Source organism: Argiope bruennichi, chromosome X2, assembly GCF_947563725.1.
Source record: "Argiope bruennichi chromosome X2, qqArgBrue1.1, whole genome shotgun sequence".
Taxonomy (NCBI): domain Eukaryota; kingdom Metazoa; phylum Arthropoda; class Arachnida; order Araneae; family Araneidae; genus Argiope; species Argiope bruennichi.
This window is the reverse complement of record NC_079163.1, coordinates 117,165,448-117,176,129: the sequence shown is the minus strand read 5'-3', so window position 1 is coordinate 117,176,129 and position 10,682 is coordinate 117,165,448. Positions and strand designations below refer to the sequence as shown.

General features: G+C 28.9%; 1 protein-coding gene across 1 annotated transcript; it reads left to right on the top strand.

Moving 5' to 3' along the window:
• Nucleotides 1–239: 239 nt before the first annotated feature.
• Nucleotides 240–8,151, top strand: LOC129960474 (thioredoxin-like). The gene is made up of 5 exons (XM_056073937.1): nucleotides 240–407; nucleotides 2,054–2,158; nucleotides 2,422–2,481; nucleotides 3,011–3,076; nucleotides 5,422–8,151. Exons 1-5 carry the CDS (start codon nucleotides 384–386, stop codon nucleotides 5,482–5,484), a joined length of 318 nt encoding a protein of 105 aa, XP_055929912.1. The 5' UTR covers nucleotides 240–383; the 3' UTR covers nucleotides 5,485–8,151.
• The last annotated feature ends 2,531 nt before the right edge of the window (nucleotides 8,152–10,682 follow it).

Below are 10,682 nucleotides of genomic sequence, written 5' to 3'. Positions count from 1 at the left end.
TGTTCAAGAGCGACATTAACTAAATAATTAGTAGCTTAATTTCACCTATCATAGTAGCTAGTGAATAATTCTGTCATACTTACAATTCAATAATTCAATGCATTCAATAATTTTGATAATTTTCAATTTTCGTATGGAATACAACGTAAAAGAAGAAATCTACGCTTAATCTAATACTAATGATTAAATCTGGCAACATTTATTTAATCTAACAACAATGTTGAGTTGTTAGCAATTTCTGACACTTTTCTTTTCCGCCTCTTGTGGTGATTGCCGATTTTTGCGTGTGTTTCTGTAATCTGTACTTGATACGAAATCTTTAATTCGACGTTTGTGAAACTGATCTTGATAGATTATTAATTATCTCCATTTCCTCTAAAAAGATGGTTCACGCTATTGCTGACGAGGTATTTATTAATTAAATCTTATTAATATCTTATGTATCACAAATTATTGTAATTACGTTACCTTTCAAGTTGAGATATTGCATAATCTATTCCTATCAATTCGTCATCATTGCATCCTTAACCTTATTATACCTGTACAGAGGAATTTCCTGTTCCTTGTGACTAGTTAAATTTTGAATTAATTATTTTGTAGTGGATGTAATAATTTTTAATTGAATAGCTAATTTTCTCATTTCTTTTTTTTTTGTGTGTGTTAAGTATTTATATGGTGATTTTTTACATTATTTTGTCTTGTTTGCTGTAAATAAAACTCGGCTCTTTTTCTCAAAAGAGCGTTTTTTTTTTTTTTTAACATATTCTTCCCGCCAAAATTATTTTGAGCCTTTCTTATATTCATCTACTGAATTCATGTAAATCTTGGTATATTTAGAGTTTGTAAAAGAATAAACAGTCATAACTCTTGATTAAATAGTAAATACAAAATAATTTCTTTCAGGTTTCGGTTATTTTATAAAACAAGTGGGTGGGACATTAAAATCTTATGAGATGTATATAGTTATAAAGTTATTTGAATTCTAATTTCTTCTGCTGTAAAGATACCGATACTTGTTTTTAAAATTCTGAGGGGTTTCAGCTTTTTCCATTTTCTTATTCATCTTATCTTTCCAGAAATTTATTAATCTACTTTATTTGTGCTGAGTTTTATAAATATTACTTACAGGGCATTTTTTTACTTTCTGTGTAATAATTAATTGATTGTTCAAATTATTTTATAACCTAGATGAAACCATGATTTGAACTAATTCCATCTTTTTTAAAATACAAATTATATGGTTATTTTAAAATTCTTAAAACTGCTTTTATTTAATTTTATGTTTTCAAATTTCATGTTTCTAATTATTAGTTTCTTAAAATTATCAGTTATTATTTCTTAATATTTATCAGCTATTATTTCTTTTTATAATTTTTATGTATTTTGAAGCTGGAATTTTTAATTTGTATTAATTGAACCTTATTAGCTTATATCCTCAAGCTGCTGTTATATTTATATTATCTGTGATACGTTCTTGTGAATATCTTTCATAAATTTATCAACATTTAAAGCAGAACAAATTTTGACTTGTATAAGCAGAATAGGTTTTTTTGTTAGCATATGTTTAAATTATAAAATTAATGTTTCCTTCTTAATGAATTGTATTATTAATCCTTTAAGAACAAAACTAATTAAAATAAATTCACTTAATTCTAATAAAAGAATTTGTTGATAGGTAATTTTGATTTTTAATAAAATTTCTGAATTTATTTTTTGAAATATTAATAAAGTTTTTTAAATGCCTAATATGTTAAACATTAGGTATCCAATTTTGTTTTATTACACGTAGCTTTTATGCATTGTATTGAATTTTATTTATATAAATTGTGTCCTTCTTAGTTATTTCCATGGCTTTACTTCAGTTTATTTAAACTATTTAAGTAGGATGCCATCTAAATTTCTAGAATTAGTTTGACCGAAAATGTAATTTAAGACTATTTTTTAAATTCTATTAGTTTTTTTTTTTCTGGACAAATTAAAAATGTTTTCTTACCCATTAGTTTATAAATTGTTCCTGTTAAGCTTATTAATGCATGTTTTTTTATTAATATAGAATGATTTCAACAGTCAACTGGAAGCAGCTGGTGATAAATTAGTTGTTGTTGACTTTCATGCTACATGGTGTGGCCCTTGCAAAATGATTGCTCCATTTTTTCAGGTAATAAGTCAAATTTTGTTTTATCTTGCTGCTTATTAAATTTAAATAACAAGCATTACTTAACATTTCATGGCAGTATAATTTTTAATTTTTATTTATTAAGGATTATTGAAATTTCAAGATATTGTCAGGTTTTAAATTATTAAAGCAGTTTATATTATGGTAATGACTGTATATATAATATGACAATTTAATATATATATAATAATGACAATATATATAATATATAGCATGTATGAAAATGTTGAATTTTAATTTTGCAGGAGCTTGCAGAAGAATTTAAAGATGTTGTTTTCTTGAAAGTTGATGTTGATGAAGTCGAAGTAAGTGACTTCTTATGTTAGTTTTTATGAAATTTGTTATATATAACATGACTATCTGAATGGTTGTTGCATGGTTGCTATATTGCAGCTGTTATATTATATATACATATTTTAAGTTCCCATTTTTAAGTAACTCTTAAGTTATTAAAGAAGAGTTATTATTTGAGATGAGTTAAGTTATTATTTGAGATGTAACCCTTGTAACAGCCAGGACAAAAAATATGCTTCATTATGTGAAAAAAATTCTTATTTAAAAAGATATTTGTTTATATATTTACTTTCTTGCTTTGAGCAAAATGTTAAGATGTGTCTTGAATGGTTAGTATGTAATTATTTTAAATAAGTTATCTGATTTGTATTTTAAAAATTGAATAATTTTTTATACTTTATTTTGTGCCTATAATTATGTACAAATTTTCTAGTTGAAATAGCTGACAAATGTATAATTTCTGTCAATATAAATTCCTGCTAAGTAGTAAGCAAAATTATTAACTTATTTCTGTTTTTAATAATCATCCAAAATTTATAGGATGTTGCTGGCCAATACAATGTATCAAGCATTCCAAAATTTGTCTTCATCAAGAATAAAAATCAGGTAATTTTTCTTATTACTCGTATATTCACCTTTAATATGTTGTTGGCATCATTATTTATCCAAATTAGAATAGTAGACATTTAGCAGGGTTGCCATGGTACTGGGAAAATACAACGAATTTTTAAAATCCTGTAAGACTAAGAAAGTGCAGGGAAATTTAGGTTTCTTGGTTCTTTTCTTTTTTCATTTAAAGAATGTGATCTCTGAACATGACAAGAATAAGAAATCATAGCTGTAGCTCTAAAAATGGGGGGAGAACACCATTTGTGCCTATGTAATCGCAGAAACTCTTTTTTTGTGTATATCAGTCTAATTACGCTTTGAGAGACAGTTCTCTTTTCATGAGATTCTCAGATTACAGCTAATGAATATACATGAGATTGCTATAACTTTGTAAGGAAATAGAATAAATTTCCCTGGTAGGAATAGCGACAATCAATCTGCAGAAGCATCGCAGTAATGTTTAGTCATTCACACATGAGTTTATTGAATGATTTGTTTATTATTTGAGAAATTCAGAGAAGATTGAATTTTTTTTTTATACAATGAACTAAAAATTTTTATTTAATATGGATTGGATGGATAAAAATAGCAACTAATTTTGCTGAATGGGTTAGAAAAGTTCTGCAAAATCTATTTGCTGCACACTGCTCGCTTTATAAGAAATTAAGCTTAAGTAAGATGGGAAAACAGGAACTTATTAGTCATACTAAAAGAGGAAAAAATACAAAATTATCAGCTGGTTCAAAGAAGTCATAATTGATATTGGACTAAGAGGAATACAGGGGAAGATAGCATGTCAAATCTGAAAACGTCAAGTTTGAAAATAAGCAGATTTCCAACTTTTTAGTTTAGGAGTGATCTTTTAAAGCTGAACTGTAATGATTTCAAAACTTGTTGCATCACATTCATTCTTTAATGCATTCAATGATATATCAGAAATATTTTCACATATGTTCACTAATAAATAGTCAAACAATATATATTGAATTGTGCAAAAATGTTATGTTTTTGTTGCAAATTAGCTCCATTTTATTTTATTTTTTCAATAATCTCTTATGAAGTTTTTAAACCATAAAATATTTATAATATGCTTTAATAAAACAGCTTATTTTTATTAAGCTTAATGATACTGAAAATCTAAGACTGAGAAAAATTGCCAATATCGGAATAGTGACTACAAGTTTCTTAATTACTATTGGAGTTACTAAAGTTGAAAAAAGGAGGCTTTTTAACAGTGTTTTTATTTGTGAATACTATAAAAATTTTTTGAACGCATGCTGTCTTAAAAGGATAAATATATCACATTTATTGAAAAACCAATGTATTGATACATGAAAAAACAAATGATTCATTTGTTTTAACTTTTTTATTCCAAAGCACAAATTTCTCCAGCATGTTCCTGATGTAACAAGATTGAATTTGAAATTTTCCTGAAGAAACTAAAGTTAATAATACTAAGAAGCTTGATTCGTTTAATGAAAAAAGCATTTAGATGGTTTCTAATATTTTAAATGTCCAGAAATCTAATATGTCCAAAGAATTTCCTAATTTTGTAAAAATAATTGTTGTCACGTGGCTGTGGAAAGGGGATTTACTCTCAATAAGAATATGCTTGTTGAAAATCGGAAAGATTCTTTAATTGGTTTAAAATTAAATTGATTCTTAATTGTATAAGGTCATAAACTTTTATGGAGGGTTTTAATGTTCCAATTCCAAAAGATTTGCTTCGGTATGTTAAACTGGCACATATGAGATACATTGAAAAATATAATGAGATTTTCTGAAAAACAGAAACATTTTTCAGATTTGAACATTTTTAAAGCATTTAAAATACTAACCATATTTTATAATGTATAATTTTGTAATAGGCTTGTAATTATTACCAATAGAATTAGTTTCAAATATATCAAATTTTTCTAATTTGGTGTTTATAGTTACAAATGACTGACATTCTGTATGAACATATTTTGTATGTTTATTATAAAGAATTATTGCATAGTTTTAGGCCTGATTGCATCTTTGCATAACATTTTTTAACATCACAGTTTACAAACTTTGTCCGTCCATCTTATAGAAATTTCTTAGTATTTCCTCCTCCAGGATGACATTTCTCATCTCGTAATTTATAGATGGTAGGCCAGCTTATAAGCAAACTAAAAATTGAATCGTGCCGCATTAATCTTTCTCCATAATAAATTTCTTGAAATTATCCATTTTTTTTTGTCAAGTTTTATTTAAAAAATGTCTAAATCTGTGGTAAAATCATTAAATATATTCTCTTGTGCAATTCTCTTGATGTTTCGCCTTGCCTTTTTTATGTAAAAATGTGTTTTATTTCTTAGATTGCTGAAATGCTTGGTGCTGATCAAGAAAAACTGAAGAATTTAGTTGTGGAACACAAGTAAATTACATTCCCAGTGTTGCTCTTAAGGGAGATGTTGTATTTTAGAGCAGTGTTGATTTATCAGAGCTGAAATATTTTGATCAAAGCTTGCTTTTAAATTTTGCTCTTGCCAATTTGTATTTAAAAAAAATAGTCACTGCCTTGTTATTCCTATAATACTTATTGTACAATCAATAAATTTAGGCATTGTGTTATTGCATTTAGGTTTTTCTTCACTGAACATTCTATTTCTTTAAGCATTGCAATACAGGCTAACAATATTTTTAAGTTAAATAAGATATGCTTCAAATATATTTTGGGAAAATTATAATTTAGATTTGTCTGCTTACATGTTCAGTTTTATTAGTTGCATTCTAAGCTGAATAATAGTAGAAGCAAAAAATTCTTTTTCATTTGTTGCATAGTTTGATATTATACTTGCAAAAAAGAATATAAAAAAAAAAAACTGAAGTTTTCCTAGTTTAAATGAATCAGTATTTCATTTGGATTGTCGAGAGTTCATTTGTGCCTGAAAAATGCATCGAATGTAGAAAAATATTAGATTCTAGTATTTGTTGAGAATAAATTTTGTTTAGGCTTTATAAATACCTAGATTTTCTTATATTGCTATTTTCTTTTTCTATAGAAACATCTGTTCTTATGTTACCAATATATGTTTTTAATTAAAAAAAAAAAGTCTTATTAAGGCAGTTTTTCATCGATAGATTTCTCAGTTGCATTATTAGTCTCCATTGTTTTGTGGTTAGACTCAAGTTGCGTAAGGTCATTTAACCACATCTACTTGTACATTCATATTAAACTGATTTGCCCCAGATTAAGATCCCTTGTTCATTTTATATTGTCTACTTATTGTAACAATTGTCTTAATCATTTTTCTTTAAGAGTACTGGCACATCTTTCTCATTCAGGTTTCCATTGTAAAGTTAAGATTTTTAGTGAATTCATTCTTTTCCATGTGTACATTTATATACATTGACTTATATTCATGAATTTGATATTTTTTGAAATGTTTCTTAGAAAATGTATGCCAAATTCGTTTATATTTTTTATCTTTACTGCTTTACAAAAGATTATTGTATAATGAATTGATTTTAAGAGTTCTATTTGTATATAATATGTATCGGTTCTAATGATTTAAATTTGCTCAGGAATATGTGATAAGTTGAGGAGATCTGTAATTAGTGAATGAATTCTGACTGGGCATTTTTTTAAATCCTTACTTTATATTTGCCTTGTACAAATTCCATTATATTAAATAAATATTAATGACTTCAGTCTTAAAATAATACATAATTTAAAAGAAGTCGATATATTTTGAAGTTAAAAATATTTCATTTTTTAAATTTCATTTAGTATTTTAAGTTGTTAATCAACATCAATAATTGTTACTGCTGTAAAATCATCTTATTGTTACATGTTTATTATAAATCAAAAAGCTATATGGGTGTATTTGAAGTAATATGACATTCAAGCCTTTTAGCATGTTGAAAATCCGGTACAGACCTGCTTTGGGTGAATATTAAGTATGATGTATTAATCAAAATTTTGAACAAGTCTGATTAATCAAATCACTGCTGGCATGATTAATATCTTTATTTGAAAATTTTGCTTGTGCTAGCTTTCCGTCCATTCCATGCCGTCCGTGTGCATATATTTTGCTAATGCTCTACAACTGGCTGTTGAAAGATACCTATTATGCACTTAGTGGGATATTATTAAAATAGGGCTATTTGTGTGCTTTTTTGTTTAAATTTACCAGTCTTTTGACTTTGCTTTTTTTATACTAAAAATTTTGAATCTGATTCTATTAAAGCTTACATAAGATTTTGCTGTCTCTATGCTCAAAATCTCCTTTTGAACATTTATTTAGAATATATTTTTGTAATCTTTGGGGGCTTGTGTGTCACATTACTTTGAATGTATTTCAATTTATAAGAATTATGACTATCTTCTTAAAAAGTTGTGGTTTTTGCTTTTGTTCTACATGTTATTGTAATCGATGTATTATTAGTGCAGAATTATTCTTTTTTTAGAATTTAAGAGGGGAAAAAATGAGTTTCTTTTTCTATATAATTCATGTTTATTGGACAGGGAAAATACTTGACTTTCTTTGCATTTCCTTAGTTTGATACATAGGCATATTATAAATTTTGTCTGATGTATACATCATTAATATTTTATTTCTGATCTCGAGTTTCAGAATGTTGAGACTTTTGTTGAAAGACGGTTTCAACGTTAAATCTTCTCTGCGTTTTCTTACTTAGTAAATTATATAAGGGATTGTTGTGATTTTGGAAAATTTCCTTGGTGCAGTTGGGGCTTTTCAGTTGCAAAACTTGTGGTAATCAGATGTTAATTCTTCATTCCTCATGCAGATTTTTCACATTGTATATCTGCAACTGGTTACTATAGAATTTGAAGTGGATTTTTTTAAAAAATAAAGTACTGAAATTATAAAACTGATGTTATTTTCTTCTAGGTCATTTAATGTGTATCTCAAGCTACTGAATTTCATTTCAAAATCTTAAATGCTTATTTATGAGTTAACTTCTGCACTTATAATACTTTGAAATAATCAGTACTGGATTACTTGATTTGCGTGTTTTTATTTTAATAACATATTTTTACAATGAATTCCTAAGCAAGCAATAAAGTATATGAAATTGCAGTTTGGTTGTTTTACTTTATGATATTAACAACTGCATAATAATACCAAAATGAGGATTTTGCATACTTTAGTGTATATAAAGTTGTACAAAGAAACTGAAATTGGTTGTTGTTTCTAATGGCACTTGACATGGACAAGTTCGCTGACGAAGTCAGCGATTTTAAGCCAAGGGAACGTCTCTTATTTTTAGTAGGGCCAAGAGTACGTCTTAGCTACTCATGCATCACATTCGCTTGCACAGCCCCTTTTTACAGGGGGCATATTCACAGATAGAACAGATGAACAACCATGCCCTAACCGACACTCGAACCAAGGACGCCCAGATCACGGGAAAGACGCGCTACCTCTATGCCAGGACGCCGGCCTGAAATTGGTAACAGTATAAAATGGTTCTTATATCTTTAATGTGAAGTTTTGGCTCTTTACAGAAATGGCCTTATTTTAGGTTAATACTAGTATTGAATTTGTTAGTTCTAGAAGTTGGGAAGGAAGATAGTTGGGGCCGAGCACAGCTTTATAAACAATTTTAATCCTCATGCTTTTAGTGGCAAAATTGCAAGTATGAAAGGCTTCACATTACCAAGATAAGCATGCAATTACAATGGATTACATATCTTCTAGCATCTGTTTTGGCTTCTTTCCCATTCCTCTCTTATGGCCGAGGAAGTGCTCTATGAGAAACTGTTGCTCCTCATGGATAGCAAAAAGGCTATGTATAGGCCTTGCATGGTGACCCATTACAGTTAGTCCCCAATGTGTCAATTTTTAACCGATAGCTTAGTCACTTCTGTTATCCAGCGAAATTATTCCTTAGGATTAGCATGCAGGATGGTCAATGTTCCTGGAAGTGGCTGTTAAGTATGCAAGGTTCTTGCTAACACCCAGGTGTAAGTGTCACGGTTGTGGTTGCTTTTAGTAGCAATACGATTCGAAGTTAACTCATTCGAGTAATTTGCCAGAAACAGTCTTGCCCCTTAAATTTTATGCAATTTAAAATAAAGAGTATATTTCTGGCGGAGATTCAGGAAGTGCTATATAATATGCCTAGGAATAACTAAACACGGACTACTAAGCTTTGGTTGTCAGGGTTTCTATATTCATCAGTTAAGGAATGTAATCTTTAATTTACACCGTCTGTTTCCTTTAAAGTACAATTTCAATGTCTGTTAATGCTTAAGCTATGCAGATTAAAAGTCTAAAAAAAATAATGCGCAGCTGCGACACCACAAATTATCAATGATACACTGTTTTTCTTCATTGTTTAACTCGAAAAAATTGATACCGGAGGATACATTTATCAATTTTATAACGAAAATTTTTCAATCTCAAATATCCCCGCCAATTAGAGAGCTTTTCCTGTATTTTTATTATAGTGATAGCATTCATTTTTCTAACTGGTCTTTTCGGCTGATCTACTTTTAATTTTTTGTAACTTCCTTATTTCGTCGCAAAAGTCACGGAACCCTCTCGCAAAATTTAGTAGAGTCATTTTACTGTAGCTACACATTACTTCTCTGGCTATAGAAGATGCGGTTTTGAATTTAAAGGACTTAAAGGAAGAAAACGTATTCGTGCAGTTCTTGTAGAAAAACCTTGCATCAGAACCAAAGCTGTAACAATCTTGTGCCACTGATGGTGTAAGATCAACGAATTCCTTGGTATCATTTGAACAGCATGTTTATTTACAAAACAAGTGTCTGCAAGTTTTGCCAAATACTATTAGAGCTGATTGTACAAGTATGGATCCTGGAACAAACAGAACATAGACTACCAGTTTTCGACGATTTTACTTCATTAAGGGATGGTATGCAGAAACATTATCAGTTATTTACGCCTCTTAATTCCGGGAATAATGTAAATTCACCCTACTGCTAAATAACATCTTTCAGTTTTCATCTCGCCTCTTTTTTTGACGAAATAAACACATGTGCAGGTGCATGGAGGGTTTCCAAATCCGAGAATGAACAATACTTGTTTATCGCTGCGTCATCACCAAGATACAATGGTACTTTCGCAGTTTCTCAAGTCAAAAGTTTATGTATTGAGCTAATGTCATTAAGTGGGTGGAATATATTCACTGATTATTTCTTTTGAATTTTAAACCATCATTCTCATTCATAGTCAGACATATTTATTCGGTGCTCTTCCTGTGTTTCCCCATTGTCAATGCATGTACGCCGATTGCATGTCAAATATTTTCCGTAACATCGCTTCCTCTCACAGCTTTCTTCTTACTCCTACATGCTTAGAACATTGGCACTTTTATCCTGAAACTTTTCAAAAGCAGATACTTCAGACCTGGGTTTTAATTTTTATCGGCATTTTGTTTATAGATTCCCTGTTCTTGCGGATCTTCGAAATTTGATAGCCATGTGGATTGCACCATCTCCTGTTGCAATGAAGCCGGAGGTTTCGTAAACTTTCTTCTGACCATTGGGATTTTGCTACAAGCTATCTCTAACTAGTCCTTTGGTTATCCGTTTGTTTCAGATTCAATTCTTACATCATATTCAACTGTAGAATGGTTTTGA